We start from the raw sequence: 20,616 nt of genomic DNA, 5'->3' as shown, positions 1-20,616 counted from the left end.
TTTGCAAGGGTGAATGTTAAAAACTATTTTTGCATGTATTTAAAAAAATAAAAAAAATTAAAAATTTAAAAAATACTCCTTCCTAGAGGCTTAACTTTTACTTGGGAAGACCCCAAATACATGTGGAGGCATAGATGCAATATACACAAAAATTAGTAAAGAGGAGTTTTGGGGGAAATGACATTAGTGGAAAGAAAGAGGGAATGATTGATGTAAAAGGGGCTACTCAAGCTAATTCTTGAAGAAAATAAGGGATTTTTTGAGGCAGAAAAGAGATGGCATGCCAGAAATACAGGGTGGTCACTTCAAAAAGAGAATATTTTATATTAGAAAGCATGAAAATGGGAGTTTGGATGCATCATAGTGTGTGAAGCAAAGTGATATATAACATGTCTGAAGAAGTAGGTGGGGACAATGTTGTGAAGAAATTTCAATTCCAGTAGATGCATTTATCTCTGATCTCAGAACTACCAGGAGCCTCCTGGTGTTTATGGTCCTTCCATATATTAGGAAAGATCCCTTTCTGAGATGTGAGGAAGGTGATTGAAAGTGAGAGAATTCAGAGTCAAGAAGACCACCTGGGATAGTATAACAATATTCTGATATTAATCATAATTCTTCTATAATCTTGTTCTCTGAATGAGAGAGAGAGAGAGAGAGAGAGAGAGAGAGAATAAGGCCTTGAACTGAAAAAGACAAAAACAAAAACAAAATATAATTTCTTTTCTATTACGTCATGAGTAATGTGGACCAGAGGATCTTGGAAGTCTCTTCTAGCTCCAATTCTATAAACACATGGGACAGAAATTAAAATGTTTTGGCTGAAACAGAGAATGCTTGAAGAATGAGCAGTAAGGGGTAAGCCTAGAAAAGGGAGTTTCACACTAAGTCAATAATGGGCATTGAATACCAGGTTCAAGCACCTTTATGTTACTGGAAATTACAGGAGCTGTTGAAGGCTTCTGAGGAAGGAAGATGCTGGGAAAATGAAAGCCAGGAGCCAGATAAGGATTTGGGAGGCTACATTAGTAAGATATAATGTTAAGTTGGAGCAGGCATGGAAAAAAGACCCTGAAGATAGGACAAAGGACATTCTTTTGAAGGTATGGAAGACAAGAATTGGTAGAAATCTGAATTGAGGGGAGGAGGGAGATGGAAGGGTCAAAGATGAAGAAGACAATAATAAAAATAATTTTGGGTCCTAGGCCTCCCTCTCATTTTCTCCCTAGAAAATGTACACAATGCTCAATTTCTCTTGAAGCCCTTGGGTGGTTATCATCTCTCTAACCACTGTTCCCTATGAAAACGGACAAGGAGTTTACTGCCAAGAAAAGGGACCCAGCATCTTCCATGGCCTCTGGCTAGAGTGGGGCAAGTGAGCTCATCATAATGGGATGGTTTACTGTTAACTCTCAGTAGGCTTACCTTAGAATGTCTTTTCAGCATTACAGTTAAATAAGCCAAACCCTTTCTATATGGCACAAAGATCAATGTATTTCCTTTCATCACTGCCTGTTTTTCTCTCCCCTATTATATCTATCTGTGATTTGGACACTTCTTATCAAGGTACTCTCTTTTATTACATCTGAAAATCTCATTATAAAATACATATAGTATGGAGGAGGAAGACAAAGGCAACACTCATCTATACAAAGAATAAAGCACAGGCAGAAACCAGTAATAACCTAGCTGATTTTCAATACTCTATCTAGGACTTGAACATGCACTTGCTCTCCCATTCCCCAGCCCTAGCTCCGTCTCACTTGGCAAGCCAGCAGTCCCTCCATGTGTTCTGAAAGACCCATCCCAACAAATCCTGACAACCTTCTCACCTCATGATAGCTTTTGCTTCTTGGCCCAAGCTTGCTGTTAGATGAGAAGGTAAGAGGAGTCAAGGGGCTGGTTGTAGTTACCATGTCCTGATTCAAATAATTTTGACTGCCAACATTACACCTGTGCTCCGAAACTCACCATCATGCATGTCAGAAGCCATCTGTAAGGCTATATTTCAGCCTCCACTGAACTCTTCCCCTCAAATTCCCAAGTGGAACAGGATTATGGCAGGTTCAGAATTGGAAAAGTAGGATGGAAATGGTTCCAATTCCACCACCGATTTTTCATGGCATCGAGGCTAACCCACTTAAACATCTCTGTTCAGCATATGCCTTACTAATATAGTATCTGTTACAAGCAGGTCACTGCCAGGCACAGGAGTGTCTGAAGTATGCACCTTTTCAGAAAGCCTGCTCAGAAAGGACACTTAGAAAGATGTCCCAAGTTGCTTGCTTATAGCTCTTGGCTAAGAAAAAGGACAACTTGGAAGTCTTGCTGTGCTCCTGTTGGGTAATGGGATCTGTTGTGTGGGATTTTTGTGCAGGGCTTTCATTGTATAGTAAAGCAGGAAATGTGCTCGGCTGCACGGGGCTTTGCTAGGACAGTCTGTATGTGACCTTGGCAAAGACCTATTTGGAAAGTGTGGTCACAGCAAGAATGAATCTAAGGTTCTATATCTAACAGCCTATACAAAGTCCTCACAAATTTTGACACAAGTAAGCCAAACAGTGGGTTGTGGGATGTAATGATCTAGAAGAACATTACTTTTCTAGTGGTTCTTTTGTAACCATTCCATGAACATCTGTGATAACCAAGGGACATTCAATTCAAAATGCACTTATAAAAACCCTAGACAACTAGTTGGTAAAAAGGAGTTAGGAAGCTCTGAGTTCAAATCCTGCCTCAGACAGATACTAGACATATAAATTCAGGAAAATCACTTTACCTCTCTGATTCAGTTTCCTTATCTGGAAAATAATAAAAGCACTTTCCTCCCATGGCTAGTGCAAGACTCAAAACAAGATAATATTTGTAAATCACTCTAGAAATTTTAGAATATTCTGTAATGCTACCTCTATCACCATCATAATCTTCTTCTTCATCACCATTATTTTAAAGGTGTAAATATTACATAAAGTCCACAGATTACATAGATTATAAATGTAAATTTTTCTACTGGAGTGATCCTTAAGGGTAGGGTCTGTTTTTCCCTTTCTTTGTATCCCCCAGTATTGAACAAAGTGACTGGCAAACAATAAGTGCTTAATAAAGGCTTGTTGATTGGACTTAATCTATAGACCGGGGAAGAATAGCTTACTACAACTGGATGACAGAATCAGGATCCATAGAAAAACTTCAGTTAGTTAAATCCCCATTTTGTCCAGTGAAATTTAACTGGAATAAGTTTAAAGGGGGCTCTAAAAATTAACTTCAAAAGTAAAAGCTGGAAAGGGAAGGGTAACAACTCTCTATCTGGACATCAGGAATGAATCAGCTAAGCTTAATGATTACTATCTCAGTTTCCTATTTGTAAAATTGGGATAATAACAGTACCTACCTCCCAGGGTGCTTATAAAGATGCAGAGAGATAATAATTGGAAAATATTTAGCACAGTTCCTGGAATACGAATGATAGCTAGTATTTATTAACTATTACTATATGACAGTTAAGAAAGTTAAAGAAATTTTATGTTACATTATGAAACGTGTAATTTCCAGGACTTAAGAGATGATGATACCATTTTATCCTTCTTTAGAGAATAGTTTTCAGGGGTGTGTGTGGGGATAGTTGTCACATTTTTGGAAATACAATAATAAATAAAAGGTACCCAGTGGAAGACAAGAAGGAAGAGGGGGTCTACAAATCCAACTTCATGAAGTTGGCTTGGAAAAATAGCTCTGAATGTTTGATTTGGAGAGAAGATTTAAGTGTGGGGCATGAGAGCTAGATTCAAGTCATTCACTATGAAAATAGAAAGTTAAAATAATAGGTATGTTGTAAGAAGAAAAAAAAAGATTTAAAAAATGAATAAAAAACAACAGCAAAGAAAGAGAATTCTTCCAGTGCTGAAACCCTTATCCTGGATCAAAAAGAATGAGATTGTTGACAATGAGAATTGTTTTTTGCTCAACTATTCATGGTCTCTGCTTAGGGAATCATCTAGCTACAGTCTACATAGAAGCATTTTTATATACATTTAGAGAGAGAGAGATGTGTGGATGAACTTCTGGCTGATGATTTGTTTGTAAATAGAAGACACCATAGAAAAAGGGGTTTGTGACATTAAAGCCTTTTAAAAGGAAGATATCAATAATGTCTGTTCTTCAAAAGAAATGCAAATTGGGAAGGTGGTGAGAAGTGCCACAGCTTTTAAATGCTCTAGAGGTGATCTCATTGGTCCAAATGTGTAGTCAACCAGCAATCCCTGCTCCCTTGATGTGGGGCAGCTGGAGAATGGCAATTATCTCTTTCATCCCTTTCCAAAGCCTCTAGGGGCTCAGTTTTTTTCCTAAGCACATCAAAGGTCTTGAATTCATGAAGTACCTTGGAGAGCACCTCTGACACTTAGTTTACATAGCCCAATGATACCCAGGAAAGTGAAGAAACTTGTAGGGAGGATCCCTACAATCCCATTATTTTTGACTTCTGGATTCTTGCTGCCTCTTTCAGATTCTTTTCAGATACCAGCAATCTTGGACTCCTCCTTCTCATAATCCTTTATATCCCCAAAGGAAAGATAGAAGTCAATGAACTAGAGGGCAGCTAGGTAAAGTTCATTTCAAAGATTAGGAAAATGAGATGGTATTTTGCTCAATATTTCAGGAAGAATAAGTGTTAGCGATAGGGTCTGCGGCTAGATCCTTTGACTCCAAAGTAAGATCTCTTGATTGAGAAGTCTTTATATGTCAAAGTTGGGGAGACAAGTGGCAGACTGAAGAAAGCCTCCATTATCCCATCCATCAGCTATGAATGCCCTTTGAAATTAATCAGTGTTTGGTATATATTTTGGTATTTACTCTCATATATTCATGTTATTTCCCCATAGTAGAATGTAAGCCCACTGAGGTCAGAGATTGTTTAAAATTCTGATACCCCACTTTCAGCACAACACTTGACTCTGGTACTCAAAAAGTGCTCATTTAACGAATTACTTAATGAATAAGGAGAAACAACACTACCACACTGTAATTATAAGTCTAAAGATAATCTTCTGCATTCTTGCTTGAATGGTCTTTTCTGGTTATAAAATTATGAAGGAGGAAACATTCCCTAAATATAAAACTAGAAGAACCTGGATCCAAAGTCCTCTTCAGAGACTGATTAGTTCTGTTTCCCTGAGCAAGGTACTTCATGTCTCTGGACCTTGGTTTCCTCATTTATAAAATAGTGAAGTGGGGACTCAGTGGCTGCTGGAGTTCTTTCAAATGCTAGACCTCTAATCCTTGTGGTACAGAGCAGACACAGGATTCCATGATCCCTTTGGACCCCAGTAGTGACTCCACAACCATGAGCTGGATTTGGAAAGAATGGGGTGGGGTACACTTATCGGGAAGTCTGCCTGGGAAAGGTAGAATTCAAGAGCACTTCAGGGAAAATCATTGTGAACACTTGAATTCATGAGACCCTTTTTAGAGTTTGGTCCTTTTTCTGTCCCAAAGCCTTCTGCTTGATGGATAGCTTTAAAATGAGGAGGTATTTTAAAATGATCACAACTCTTAGGTTTCAGTGTTTGAGGAAAAAACCAAGGATACCTTGTTTTTCCATTTTATATATTCCACAAGGAAAGAAAAATGAGTTTTAGACTGGCTCTAAATTAGTTTCAGAGCAGTCTTTCTGAAATTAGATGTTAGCTCAAGTACATCTCAATTCACCTGGGAACTGTGGCAGTGCTTATGTTCTTGTAAGAACACCAGAGGGTTCCATTGAGATCATGCTACTTCAAGGTTTCGTTAATCATGATGATGGGCTGGAGAAATGCAGAATTTATTTTTTTTTCTGGACTTAGAAAATTCATCCCTGTATACCTCTCCAGAATGGGAAGATAAATCAAAAGGTACAAGAGTGCTCAAGAAGTACAGGCAAAGTGGGGTACATTACATTTATAGAGTCTGTTAATTGCCCCACTTATTCTAGAAAGATAGATAAAAATTAATATAATGGCAGTAGTGATCTGCATCTAACCATTCATGAAGAGAGGAAGAAGACTTGCTAGAGAAGGTAAGGAGAAATAAGAATAAAATAACGGAAGCAAGCGTGGATACAAAATCACAACTCCTAGTAAGAAGAGATCTCAGAACTACTGAAAGCCCTTCACTTACTTGACAGTGAGGCACAGATAAACTAAATAACTTCTTCAAAGCCATGTAGAAAAATTAATAATACAGTAGAAATTTAAACCCAGAGCTTCTGATTTGAAGAACAGTCACATTTCTATTGCACCACATTTTCTCTCAAAATCAAAGGATTTTAAACATTTATATCTTGTTTTCTATCTGCCCATTACTCAGTCTAATGGATAGTCCCCCTTTGAGGTGTGATGAAACATGAGATATTCCTCTCCTATTTTAACTATATCTCACTGGAATTATTTGCCTTTGTACCCATTTCTACCCATACTACCCAATAGAAGTTGCTTGGAGGGCCAGAATTCCTAGTTATTATATCTTTGCTCTTACCATTTAGCTTTGAGTTACTCAGGGTCACCTCCACCTAACAGAAAGACACTCAAGGAAGATTTCAGAGGCTAAACAACTCAATTCATATTTGGCAGTAGAGCAAATGAAGGGAGCAATTATTCTGAAAACCCTTCAAAAAAACCTCCTTCCCCCCACTCCATAAACAATGCTGTTATTCCAAGAATTACTGATAACAATGAGTACTCACAGTACATGGGGTCTGCATCCATGGCTCCCCATCAATCTGCATTGGCAGTGACTTGCTTGTCCTAGAAGGAGACATTTTATTAGTAACATAATATTGAAGAATAGCCAAAGGCAAAGGCAAGATGGGACCTCAAAAAGTGCGGGGAGGCAGAGAGGAAGCTGCCTCAGTAAAGTTCATGATCTCAAAGTCATGAATTTCCTTTGCTGGGGAAAAGGGACTTGCTACCAGGTGAGATGCCTTGCTCAATCCATGGCTGCCATATTAGTCAGTGATCCTTGAAAGCAATTGACTATGACATAGGAACCCAGACCCTGGGGATTAATTCATTTCCTATGGATGCAAGTAGAATAGTAGAGGGATGAGAAGGGTGGTTTCTAATCTAGGAGACATGCAAGGCATTATTTTCAGTGCCTGAGGCAGTTCTTTAAGGAAAGAATTGAAGAAAAGATATCCATCTGCATTGATGAAAGGACTTTTCTCATATGTGAGTTCTTTATACCAAGATCACAGGGTTAGTTTCTATGCCACGTAGGGGAAGTAAGCAAGACAACAGAGTCGATTTGAAGAGCATCTTGGTGAGAGCCTGGATGCTAAGAGTCAAATCAAGGCTCTGGAGAAGGTGAGGAGAAATAAACATAAAATAACTGAAGCAAGTGTGGATACAGAATACTGCCACTTGTCTATGGGCACATCATGCCTTTCTATGGGCCTCAGTTTCCTCATTTTTAAAATGAAGGGCTTGGACTTAATGGCATCTAAGTTTTTATTTATACCCAAGGTAGCAACAAAGTAGCAACAATTACTGGGATGTTACTGGGATTCTTGATCCTCCCAATAATCCTGGAGAAAACCCATCCTATACATGGTGAAACAGACACTTAAACTTCAGAATTAGTGCCAAACCAGGCCTCTTAGTACTCTTTCCCTCACGAGATGCTGCCTCTAAAGTGTGAGGAGTCTAGGAGGTCAGCTGGAATCTCAGATCAGCGCAGGGCAATGTTCAAGTTATGTTTGCATATCTATACCTATATATTTACACATGAGCACATAATTATATGTGTATATAAACATATATATGTATGCATATGTGTATGAACATATTTGTGATTGAAGACATGTATAATAGGAGTAAAATAGCCTGAGAATATTCAGGAATAAAATAATTTCTGCTCTGTTAGTAAGGTGAATTAAATCACATTAAATGATAAAAATGAAAAAAAATTGAAAAAATGAATGAAAAAAAAGAAAAAAAATGAAAAAAAGTGATGTCAACCATGGCACACATTTATATTTATATCTACAGATATACACACATAGTGTGTGTGTGTGTGTGTGTGTGTGTGTGTGTGTATGTGTGTGTCTGTTAGTTCTTCCTGTTCTGGCCTCTACCTACATATATATACACACTTCTCTTTAGGGAGAGATCATCTATCAGGATATTTCAAGTCTGTTGAAAACAGCTTTTTGGACATGCCCTTCTGCAGGATACCTCTCCCATGACAAAGGCATACGGCTTGGGCTGATTTCTGGAGGACTCCATGGTGACTGTAGTCAAAATGCCTTGAGGAAAGGAATGGCCTTTCCATTCCAGTACAAAAAAAGGCATATTTGTGTATCTGCAACATTCTGGAGAAAGCAATAGCAGGAGAAGAGAATGGAGAATCAAGACCCCCAAGTCCTTTTGAACTGACCTTTTTAAATTTCTAGCAAACTTGGGTCAAAAAGACTCTGTGGCTAGTCGGAAACCTCAGCATCATGGGTAACAATGTTTCTCTGGGACAAGGTCTTCCTTCTTCCCAGAAACTAACTTACAAACCAGTTTCTACAAAACAACTCATTTGTAACGGAATGGCACTTCCTGCCTGTTACCTACTTATTTAACTGGGCTTTGAATTTTCTTGTTGACATTGGGTGAAATGATACATTCCAACTGGCAGGAAATTAGCTTATTTAAAGCTATCCCCTCATCCTTTGTGGGGAAGCCTGGGTTTTCTGTCAGAAGTCATGCCCTGGTCAGGGATGTATAACCTTCCAGCTTTTAAACAGCTCTTTATTTTTCATTTTTTTAAGTCTGGGGTTCCAGATTAAATATCATTTATTTCCAGGAACAAATATATCTCTCAATAGAAAGATAGATATTTTACTATCATGATCTTTGAAAATCACTTTAGAATTCTTGCACTCCTTAATATTATGAGCATCATAGGTATAGAGCTAGAACAGTCCTCATATGTCATCAGTTTCAGGCCTATCATTTTACAAAGGGGGAAACTGAGGTCCATGATAATCAAATGACTTACAGCCGCACAAACAGTAAGTAATAGAACACATTTTAGCAACCTTTACTAATATTTCATCTTATCTTAATAATTATAATCAACAAGCATTTGTCAAGTGCCCACTGTTTGCCAGGTACTGAGCAATGTGCTGGAGATACAAATAATCCAAGCCAAACAATCAACAAGGCATCAACAGCTTGTTTCTCACTGCCTTTGTTGGTATTTTAGGAGTAAAGGAAAGATGGGCAGTGGTGAGAATTGAATGGATACTTCTGTGATGAAGACGGATTGGTACAGTCATGGGTAGATTCATGCTTCCTCTTTCTTGCCCCTGAGTCAACAGTTGGTTTCCATTTCTACAGAGAATCCAACTTCCCTTCAACCCTTGTCTTGGGTCATTCAAGATGGACGGGCCACACTAGCAGATATTGGATGGCCATTGAGGATGGGGGACATAGACTCTTAGAAAGGAAATAAGAATTACCTAATGACCACTGAGGAGCACTGAGCAAGGCGGCGGCCAGCACTCTTCAGACCAGTGTAAATCTGTCCCATCTCCATGGCACCTTCTAGACCAACCACCTCCAACAGCTGATCACTCAGATCTGAAACAGAAAGAAAATAAATAGCCCTGCCATTAGATTCTACTTTGGCTTGCTTGCCCTAGGCAGATCCACCCATATTTAGGCATGGAAATGGAGGCTACAGCTAAAAGAATATTCTCTGGCTAAGGGAAAGAAATGAGGACCAGGAAAATGTCTTTTTTTTTCTATGACTCCCAGTTTACCTGAGACCATGAGCCAAGGAGACTCCATCTATCATTGATTCTGAGTCATGTGATATCAATAAGTAGCTTGATAATGCCAAGAAAGTAGATCAGGAGGAGAATTTATTGATAAACTATATTAATCACAAAATAGTAGCAGGAAGACCCAGTGGGTGATGTGTTCACCTGCAAGGCAGAGGACTTGGGTTTGGTTCCTCTATCAATTACTCACTCATGAGATTGTGTGATTTCTTTATCTCACTGTGCCTCAGTTTCCTCATCTATAAAATGGGGGTGACAGTGTGTGCACTGTACAGGATTTTGCTAAGGAATGGGATTTACAAACATAAACCCACTTTGTGAAAGGTGAGTTCCTAAGATGTGTAAATGTGTGTAGAGCATATGTGCATATCTCCAGCATTAGAAAATCTAGCAATAGTCATGAGTTTCAGCAGTAAAAATTGAAGATAAAATATATCATTATCTGCTAAGTGAAATGAGCAGAACCAGGAGATCATTATACACTTCAACAACAATACTCTATGAGAATCAATTCTGATGGACATGTCTCTCTTCAACAATGAGAGGATCTAAACCTGTTCCAATTGATCAGTGATGAACAGAACCAGCTACACCCAGAGAAAGAACACTGGGAATTGAGTGTGGATCACAACATAGCATGAACAGAACCAGCTACACCCAGAGAAAGAACACTGGGAATTGAGTGTGGATCACAACATAGCATTTCCATTCTTTCTGTTAATGTTTGCTTGCATTTTTTGCTTTCCTTTTCAGGTTATTTTTTACCTTCTTTCTAAATCTGATCTTTCTTGTGCAACAAGATAACTGTATAAATATGTATACATATATTGTACTTAACATATACTTTAACATATTTAACATGTACTGGACTACCTGCCATCTAGAGAAGGGGATGAGGGAAGAAGGGGAAAAGTTGGAACAGAAGTTTTGCAAAGGTGAATGTTGAAAAATTACCCATGCATATGTTTTGTCAATAAAAAGCTATAATAATAATAAAAAAAATACATCATTATCAGAGAGGTCCATTTTTGTTGCTTAATTCCTAGAGATTATCTCTTCTAAGTTCTTCATTTTACAGATAAGGAATCTCAGGCCCAGAAAGCATGATGGGCTCATCCAAGGTCACAGAGCAGAAACTGGAAGTAGAATCACAGGCTCCTTGTCCCCGCCCCTCTATGACTTACAGCTTCCTGCTCTGCTGGCACAACCGCAGTTGGAACAATCCCTGGATTAAGACAGTCATAGGCTATTGCCCAATTCTTGCCTTCTTTGCTAGGGAATCCAAGCAAAGGGCTTTGTTAGAAGAAGCAACTCAGATATCCTTCATGGGAACCCAATCATCAGGAAGTATTGCCTGGGAAGTCTGGATTCAGACAATCAACAATATTGATGTATATAATAAGGAGGGATCTCCTCCCTTTTCTTCGGTCTTTTCTTGGCATTTTAAGATTCACAAAGTGCTTTATGATCATCACCAGAATTCTTTTCATATTATATCCCCCCAAAAAAAATGCTTCATGTCTGGCAGGATAATCAGTACCAGCAGAGAATTTACAGATTATTCATTCATTCATTCAATAAACATTTATTAAACTCCTACTATGGACCAAACCCTTCTAACATATAAGGAAGATAGATGGATAGAGAGATAGATAGATATATATAACTATCTCTCTCCTTTTGTGTGTGTGTGTGTGTGTGTGTGTGTGATCATTCCCTAGCCTAGTTGAATATGAACAGAGAAGTAAATGCAAATTCAGACAAGGAAAACACAACCAATACCCATTGGGGAAGTTACTGGTAATAGTAACGAGGAAAGGGATGAGCCTCATGGATAAGAGGAGCAGAATCTTTAAGAATTCTAGGGATTCTAGAAGGTGGGCAAGCAGAAAGAAAGAATATGTTCTAGGGATAGAACACAGAAGTGCAAAGTCATGGAGGTGGGAAATGGGGAAACATAGAAAAACAGAAAATAGGCATACTTGGATGGAAAGTAGAATCTGAGAAATGATACAATCAGTCTCGAAAGTTTTTGAATTTCAATCAGAGGAATATGTATTTGATCCTAGAAGCACAGGAAGTCATTATACTTTCTTTAGCAGGGAATGGCAGGAATGGTAATTTCACTGAGGACTAAGTGAAATCTTATTGAATGAATGAATGGAATTTTACAAAATTCATTTGAATTCCTATATTGTTAGGAGAGGGAGATTAGGGTAAGCTCTAATATCCCTTCTCACTCTCTATTCTTTCATTTTGTCACTTGTGTCTGTTTCTTCATGATTCCATTTGGGGCTTTCTTGGCAAAGATACTAGAGTAGTTTTTCATTTCCTTCTTTAGGCCATTTTAAAGATAAGGAAACTGAGGTAAACAGGATGAGGTGGATTGGCTAAGGTCACACTGCTATTTCAGCATCTTAGGCCAGATTTTTAACAAGAAGATGAGTTTTCCAGATTCTAGACCTGGCACTCTATCCACTGAATCATTTAGCTGCTCTTCGAACTCTAATATTATTGAATTTTCCATGCAATAATACAACATTAATAATACTTATCAGGATATTTTAGATTTGCAAGTAGCTTTCTGTCTAATCTAAACTCCAAATGTAAAGATTTCAAGCTTTCTAAAATAAGTTGTCATTGTCAATTCTACCTCCCCAAACATCTTCCTTTCCAATCTTCTTGCACATTAACTCCCCATCAAATACTCATCCATGTTGTGTATCCTCTGACCTCCTGGCTGTGTCTGTATCTCCCCTCCAGGCATTTTTTTTCAGGCTGTCTGCCACGCTAGGAGTTCTCTGGCTCCTGCATTCTGACTATTAAACTCCCTGGCTTCCTTCAAGTTACAACGAAAATACCACCTTCTACAGAAAGCCTTCTCTAGCCCCTTTCAATTTTAGAGCTTTCCCTTTTTAAAATCCTATTTTTGCAGCTCATTTGTATATATTTGCTTGTTATCTCTCCCATCAGACTAGGAACTCCTTGAGACTAGGGGATGTCTTTTGTCACTTTTTGTATCCCTAGCACTTGGCACAGTGCCTGGTACATAACAGGTACTTAAGCTTATTGCCTGACTGACATCTCCTGTTTATTCATTCCTCTCCATTAACACACTCACTCCCTTAATTCAGGGACCCATTACTTATTGTCTAGACTACAGCAATAATTTACACATTAGTCTCTTTGAGTCCAATTTCTTTTTTTTTCCAATCAGTTCTCAAGTTGCTGCCACATCATTTTCCTAAAGTACAGTCACACTCTTGCCTCTAACTTGACTTTTTAAAGTCTTTTGTCACCTTTGCTATAGCCTCCCTTTTCTGACTTATTCCATGTTACTTCCCTTTGCATTTTATTGATGTATGTGTGTGTTTAGCCATTTCCATCCACATTCTGCACAGTGAGCTTTTGATTATGTCAAAGCAAAAAATTGATCCAAAGAAATTAATAGAAAAACTAATTGTGTATGAAAGTGAATATAGGACATTTTATATTTATAGTCTCTCCCCTTTGCAATGGAAGGACACCCTCATATCTATATTCTCAATAGATAGAGACCATGGTAGATGGCCTACAAGTATCTCAGTTTTTCAAACTGTGGGATGTTTGAAGAACTGATTGTTAGCAATAGATGGCTTCAGTAGGCAGCGGTCAACATTGGGGGATTTGTGAAAGGCCTTCAAAGCAGACATATGCCCAAAACAAATTCTTTGGAAATGAGTCTGTCCCCAGATAATGTGGGATCCTACTCCCACCTTCACTTTAAAGTTCAAACAAAAGAAATGACCTCTTCCCTCTTCCCTGACTGTTCTGTCAAGTCTCCAGCCTTTAGTGCCCCCCTCTCTGCCTTGAGTGTTTGGAGATTCCACCCAGCTCTTCTAGAACTGATTTAGGCTTATTTCTCATGAAACTTGTTCTGTGTCTCTCATTTAAATTTATGCTGCCAAGAACAGATGGACAAGGAATGGAAACATATTCTTTCAGCTGTAGCCCGCATCAAATGTGCCTCGCTTTATAGGCTGGCTGTTAGGATGGGTGTCTGTTAGGGATATGCCAGCCGGAGCACTCCACGTGGCGGCTGTCAGGCCCCCAGATGGGAGCCCATGTGAGACCTAGCAAGCCAGCCAGAGGGGCAGCCAGGCCTGCCTTGTTGCCACCGAGCTGAAGTGAGCTCGGGGAGCCGGTCCTCGGAGGGGCTGAGCGGAGCCTCTGGAGACAAGATGCAGTTGGTCTGCGCGCCCTGACTGTTCCGTGAATCACACAGGAGTCTGCTACGCCCACACCAGATTGCCACTGTCTAACACCCTCCTTCTCATTTCTTCTTTCTTTTCATTTGCCTTTGTTTTTCTCCCTGCTAAAATGCCAGGGAAATCAATTACCCAGCCTGGTTAATAAGCAATAATGAAGACAGCTCCTTGGGGGCTTACAAAGTTCTAAACTTCTCCATCTTTCTTCAGTCAAATAACACAGAGAACATGACAGGCACAGGGAACATTTGAAAGCTTCTGGCAGGAGGACATGCTCCCCTCCCACTCGTTGGGTGACCAAGAATCTTGTTTTTTTTTTCCCTTTCCAAATAACAAATTAATATACTCTACACAGATTTCACTCTTGATCGCCTGCCACAAATCCTCACTTGGCCATAGATGCAGGGAGTGTGCGCAGTGACTTTGTGCTGTGGGAACATCTTCAAAATCTGTGAGAAAGGATTAGGTTCTATCTACAGGGAAACAGTCTTGGCCCTCCTGAATGTGAAGCTGGGAAAAGCATCAGCCCTTCTTTCACTCCTGGGAGAATCCATCCTTTGTCTAGCTCCCCAGTTCAGTGTAGCTCTGATAGTGCCGGTCCCCACTTCAAAAATCTTTAGTAGCTCCTACTGGCTATAAATCTATGCTGCTCAGCATGACAGCAGAAGCCCCTCTCAGCCTGGCTCCAGTCTGCCTTTCCTGACTTGTTCCACATGACTGCCCTGCAGGCACTTTGTGCTCTAGTCCACATTGCTCTATTTGATGTTCCCAAACACTGACCTTTCCTTTCCTGCTCATCCACCATCTCCTGGGCCTGGAATCCACTCCCTCCTCAAGTTCACCTCTTAGATTCCTCCCATTCTTTTAAGGCTCAGCTCATGTGCCACCATCTACAAAAAGCTTTTCTGTATAGTCCTGGTTCTTCCAGGACTCACTCACTCACTCTCTCTCTCAAAATTTACATTTAGCTGTGCTTGTTGAGTCACTTCAATTGTCTCCAACTTTTCAGGACCCCATTTGGAGTTTTCTTGGCAGAGATATTGGAGTGCTTTTCCATTCCTTCTCCAGATTATTTTAAAGACGAGGAAACTGAGGCAGATAGAGTGAAATGACTTGCCCAGGATCACACACCCAGTGCCTGACAACAGATTTGGACTTGAGTCCCCTTGACTTCAGGGCTGGTGCTTTATCCACTGAAGCACAGACTACCTGTCTAAGTTTATTTAATTATTTATTGAAAACCTTATCTTAAAAAGGTCAAGGTCTCCCATCGCATCAAAGGCCATCTCCAGTTGTCCTGATCTGTATCTACCCATTGGCCCCAGATGGCTCCAGGGAAGTGAGGCAGGTGACCTTGCCCAGTCCTCCCTCACTTAAATCCAATTCACTTGCATGTCATGGTGCCACCTCCCCATTGTCCCCCTTTGAGAATGAAGGAAAAATAGCAATCTGCCCAGTAAACCAAAAAGCTTTTGGAGGGCAGAAGCATTCTGTATCTTTTCTTCCTACCCTCAGTCTGCAGAGTAAGACTTAAATATATGGTTGTTGAACAGAATTAGATGGGCCCCAGATCATATAAGTCATCCTAATGAAATTTAATTTCCGGGGTGTTAAATTTCAGAAATTAGGAAAACCATTACCCCACTGTGGCCCCCTGGAGGATCTCCTCAGCACTATGTTCCTGGGTCTGAAGGCACAACTGCCTTGGCACTCATCCAGGCACCAATTAGGTCTTCATATTGAAGAGTCCCTCAGTTTCTTTCAATGAACTATAGCAGTGATTTAAAGCTTGAATGCATCTAATTGTCCCCAGAGACACAAAGAAACCTAGGATCTGGAGCAAAAAAAGCATCATCCAGTATCATCTTCTGAGTTTACAGATCAGCCCACCAAGGCCTAGAGGAAAAGGGATCACTTCAGGTTGAAGTTCACTTTGACAGTAGATAGAAAAGTGGAGATCTCAAACCGGATCTTCTGATTGCAAAAGCAATGGTCAGTCAAGGACCATGAAATGCATTTGAAGGAGAAAGTGACATCAAGAACCTGAAATTGAAATCAATCTAGGGAGTACGATTTCTGTTTGATATTTTAAATCCTTCCTTACTGGCACAGGTGGTACTACCAACCATCCACTTGTCCCTCTCCATACTCCTATTCACTCCATCCAAAAGTCTCAACATAAAGTCTCAGTACTAGGGACATTTTGACATTAACCAGAGGGTGGGCCCCTCTAATAATTGTGTTTAGGGCAAGAAAAGGAATCAATGAAGCAGAATTTATGAGGCACCTACTATGTGTCAGGCACTATGCTACATACTGGATGTAAATATAGATGAGAGACAGGGTTACAAAGTGTCACCTTGGTACATGGCAGGAAATATTCCCTTGAACTACCCAAGGAGGTGGATCTTTTGCAACCCAGCAAGCAAAGGCTTAAGAAGCTTCCTCCTGGGGTTTGTGTTTGTGGGAGAGCCAACCAGGGCAGTCTGGGGAAGCAGATTTGCCTTGATCTTGCCCTAAGGCAGGGGAAGGAAGCAGACTCTTTAAAGTCTCTTACTTTGTCTAATTATTCTTTGTACTTAGTTCCCAAATCAGCTGTTTCTAGATGTGAGGAGTATATTAACAGCTTCTTACTTTTTGGTAATCCTGCCTCAATTGTTCCATCCCTGTTGTGAGGCTTTAGGATGCTTCCCTAGAGAAGTGTCCATAGGAGGAGCACTTCTTCATTGGTGCCATTGCTTAACTTTGTCAGTTGGGCAGTCTGAGATGATTTCTCCTTCTGAAATTACTTTAGACTACCATATGCAATCAGGCAAAAGAGGGGAGGCCTGCCTGAGCCAGACTGAGTGTGGGCACAAGCATCTTGTGGAATGAAGCCTGGCATTCTGAGAAGGAAAGGGCACGGCATAATCATGCTGCATGATTTCTATTACTGAAGAGTCACATACTCTTGGAATAAGCATCCAGTTAGCCAGATTTGGCCACCAGAGAACCAAAAAGTACAGATAAAGGAAATCTATTTTTTCCAAAGTGCTTTCCCATCATTTGGTTATGATTAGCCCCATCTAGGTGCCACCTTCTCCGTGAAACTTCTCTTGATTGCTCCAACTCAAAATGGTTTTTCTCATTCAGATTTTAGTAGAGAACCCCAGAGATCTTGCCAGTTTTCACCACAATCACCTGCTATTATGCAGCATGGTGTATTCTTTTAAGAACTGCCCATGGAGAAAGGGACCCACATATACACAAATGTTTGGGGCAGTCCTTTTTGTAGTGGCAAGGAAGAGGAAACTTAGCGGATGCCCATCAATTGGAGAATGGCCAAATAAGTTATGGTCTATGAATGTTGTGGAATATTATTGTTCTGTAAGAAATGACCAGCAGGATGATTTCAGAAAGGCCTGGAGAGACTTACACGAACTGATGCTGAGTGAAAAGAGCAGAACCAGGAGATTGTTATACGTGGCAACATATGTTAGGAAGATTTCCACAAGTGATAATTATGAAGAGTATGGTTTGAAGTGGTTTGCCTATCGATTGGAGGATGACTGGATAAACTGGGTGTATGAATAAATGGAATATTATTATGATATAAAAATAATGAAAGGGATGGCTTCAGATTAACTTAAGCAAAGTGGTATAAAATGATAGAGAGAGAAGTGAGCAGACTCAGGAAAACAAAGAAAAATAAAACATTATAAAGATAAACAGCTTTGATAAATTTAAGAATGCTAGTTATTACAATGACCAACCATAATTCCAGAGAACTAATGGTAAGGCATGATATGCCTCCCCCAAAGGAAAAAAAAAAAGAAAAAGAGAGATCCTGGATTCAAATAAAAAAAATTTGATAATTCCTATGGCAAATGTGAAATCTATTTTGCTTTATTATGCATGTTTGTTGTAAAAGTTTTATTTAGTTCTTTTTTTTTTTTGATATTGGAAAAGGAGAGATTATTGTTTATTCATTTAAAATGAAAGGAAATAAAAATAAATCACAAAAAAACTCCCACTGACGATGAGACTCTCCTTATCAAGGAGAGAGTTGGGAGTAACTGTACATAATGGGCAACAAATAACTTCACAAACAAAGTAATGGCTACAACTTCAGCAAATAAGAAATATTTAGTTACTAATGTAAGAATCTTGTCTAAATTAACTACTTCAATATGGTCAGGCTTGTTAAAGCAAAGATAAAAATTCACATGAGGTTAGAAATAATATGGGGGTTTTCTTTAATATTAGATAGTCATTAATGTTTCTTCCAAATTTAAAATTCTGCTACTAAAGATGAGAGGAGACATGTGATGCTACGTTAAATGGAGCATCATAAATAAGATGACAGTGCTGGAAAATGAAAAGTGGGGGAAAATAATACATATCATGTCAGATTATTGCAATATTCTAAGTAAATTCTTATGTAAATCAATCAACACAACAAAGAAATCAAGTTCTAGAAATCACTTTGTCCAGCAAACAGCTGATCTCCTTGGTAAGTGATAAGATAGAGCAAAGACAGCATTGGTATGGAATATAAATTAGTTTGTAGAATTGTATAGAGAAGACTAGTGGAAGATAACTGGTAATACTGACTCAAAAACAGCCAGAAGTAGTGAAAACAAAACAAAACAAAAGTTTACAGAAAGCTTGGCGAGGGACAACCCAGCACAATTGTCTCAAGGGCATTGAAGGATTTGAAGTGAAGAGTAAGAAATAGATTGAAAATGTAAAAAAAAATATATGTCAAGATTTGTATAACAAACTCTATTTGTTATTAAAGGTAATAATGCCATTACAATTCAATGCTAACCTGACAATCTTAGTAGAAATAGAATGATAGAAAATGAATATGGGAAAAGTAGCTGGATAAAATCAAGTACATAACAAGAAGGTCTGTACTTAAGGCAACATCCAGTTTTCAAAGAATTGAGGAACTGATTCCCAGAGTATCTGCAAGGGAGGAGGAGATGAAAGTTGTAGGGGAAAAAAATGAATCTAATTCTCTCCATTATCCCTGCAATAAGTAACCAGAAGAATGCGAATAACTATTGATCCATGTGCCTACTGTCTTATCATCAAATTTTAAAATTTGATAATAAAATAAATAATAAATAAATAATAAAATAAAAATAAAAAATAAAATAAATAAAAATAAATAAAAAATTTCTATTTTATTTTGTGAAACTAAACAGCATATGAATGGCTTCCTCCTGTCCAGGTGTCTCTCAAGAACACATCAAAATCATACCAGGAACCTTGAAATACTTAACAACAAACATAACTTTGTTGATGAATGAGATCAAACAAGGATTAAAATAAGGTCGCTGTGTTCACCAGAAAATGTTGCCTGTGTTATGGGGAAGTCTCGACCATTGTTAAGAGCCTTCCAATTCATCTCCCTGCTAGAAGTCTGGGTAAGAGATGTGCAAGATGAGGAGGGAATATTATTCTTTTCATTTAATAAGTGACTACCTTGATGAATTACAAAATTCATTGATACTTTGAAAGTTCTATCAAAAAAAATAGTACAGAAAAACAACATACATATATTGTTGCTTCATAGGATAAACTCCAGATTTTTGAAAAAGTCATTAGTTAAAGCCATAACAAAGCAACAGAAGTAGATTTAATAATTATGAAAAGGACAAGAGTGGCAGATAATAACCATCACAACAAAAATAACATCAGATAGCTATCATTTACCTAGCAATTTAAGTCATTTGATCTTTACAAGAAGCCTGGAAGGAAAATGTGATTCTCCTTATTTTGCAGATAAGGAAATAGATCAAGAGGTTAAATGGCTTTGTGAGGCCATGAATCGAATAAATGTCTGATACAGGCTTGAAACTAAAGTTTTCACAAGACCCAGCTCAGGCCTTTCATTTCTGTGTCACCTGACTGACAGATAAATGAGATGTGACTATTCATATATTCAGACAATGAACAGATAGATACAACATTTACTAAGCTCTTGGGGTACAAATAGAAAAGTAACCATCTTTGCTTCTCTGTGTCTCTCTCCTCTTCTGTCTCTCTGTGTGTTCATGTCTCTATTTTCTATTTCTTTTTCTCTGTCTCTATCTCTTTTTCTCCCCCTCCCCACCATGTACACATTTATACCTTAATATGGGAGATATAACAAATGGAAAGTTGCCACTACAAATGAGATAGAAAAGTCCCATGTACATGGAAAGGATTTATTGTATCAGCAGCATGTCACCTCTATTCTATTAGAATGGGGGTGACAATTTATCTGGAAAAGTACCAGCGATGTTGTGGCCAGCCACATTTCACCTCAAACTGAAGTTTAGTTCTTCCCTAAGTAAAGTATAGATGACCTGGGGTTAGCTTCCAAGAATTCAAGCAAAGTGGTAGTCAAGGCTAGTCTGGGTTATGGAATACCTCGACAGTGTCCCCTTCCTGGAGAGAAAAGGCTGGGAGGCGTCCTTGATGGTCCTCTGAATGTTGTGGGGCAGAGAACTGTTTCCACCCTAATTCCATTATGCCTACTTCTCTTACATGGATACTGTATTAATAAGGCAGGAGCTGGTGGGGGGAGGGCAA

The 20,616-nt window shown here is 38.9% G+C and overlaps 1 protein-coding gene across 5 annotated transcripts in view; it reads right to left on the bottom strand.

Annotated features, from left to right (window-relative positions):
* Nucleotides 1-20,616, bottom strand: part of DGKB (diacylglycerol kinase beta) — a 687,380-nt gene that overhangs the window by 14,463 nt on the left and 652,301 nt on the right. For all 5 annotated transcript variants that reach the window (XM_031940700.1, XM_031940702.1, XM_031940701.1 and 2 more), the window contains 2 exons: nucleotides 9,482-9,602; nucleotides 6,719-6,779 (listed from right to left, as the gene is read on the bottom strand). In XM_031940700.1, coding sequence (XP_031796560.1) covers nucleotides 6,719-6,779; nucleotides 9,482-9,602 — 182 coding nt within the window. The remainder of the gene's footprint in view (nucleotides 1-6,718; nucleotides 6,780-9,481; nucleotides 9,603-20,616) is intronic.

Source organism: Sarcophilus harrisii, chromosome 5 (genome assembly GCF_902635505.1).
Source record: "Sarcophilus harrisii chromosome 5, mSarHar1.11, whole genome shotgun sequence".
Classification (NCBI taxonomy): Eukaryota; Metazoa; Chordata; class Mammalia; order Dasyuromorphia; family Dasyuridae; genus Sarcophilus; species Sarcophilus harrisii.
This window is presented reverse-complemented; position numbering and strand designations above follow the sequence as displayed.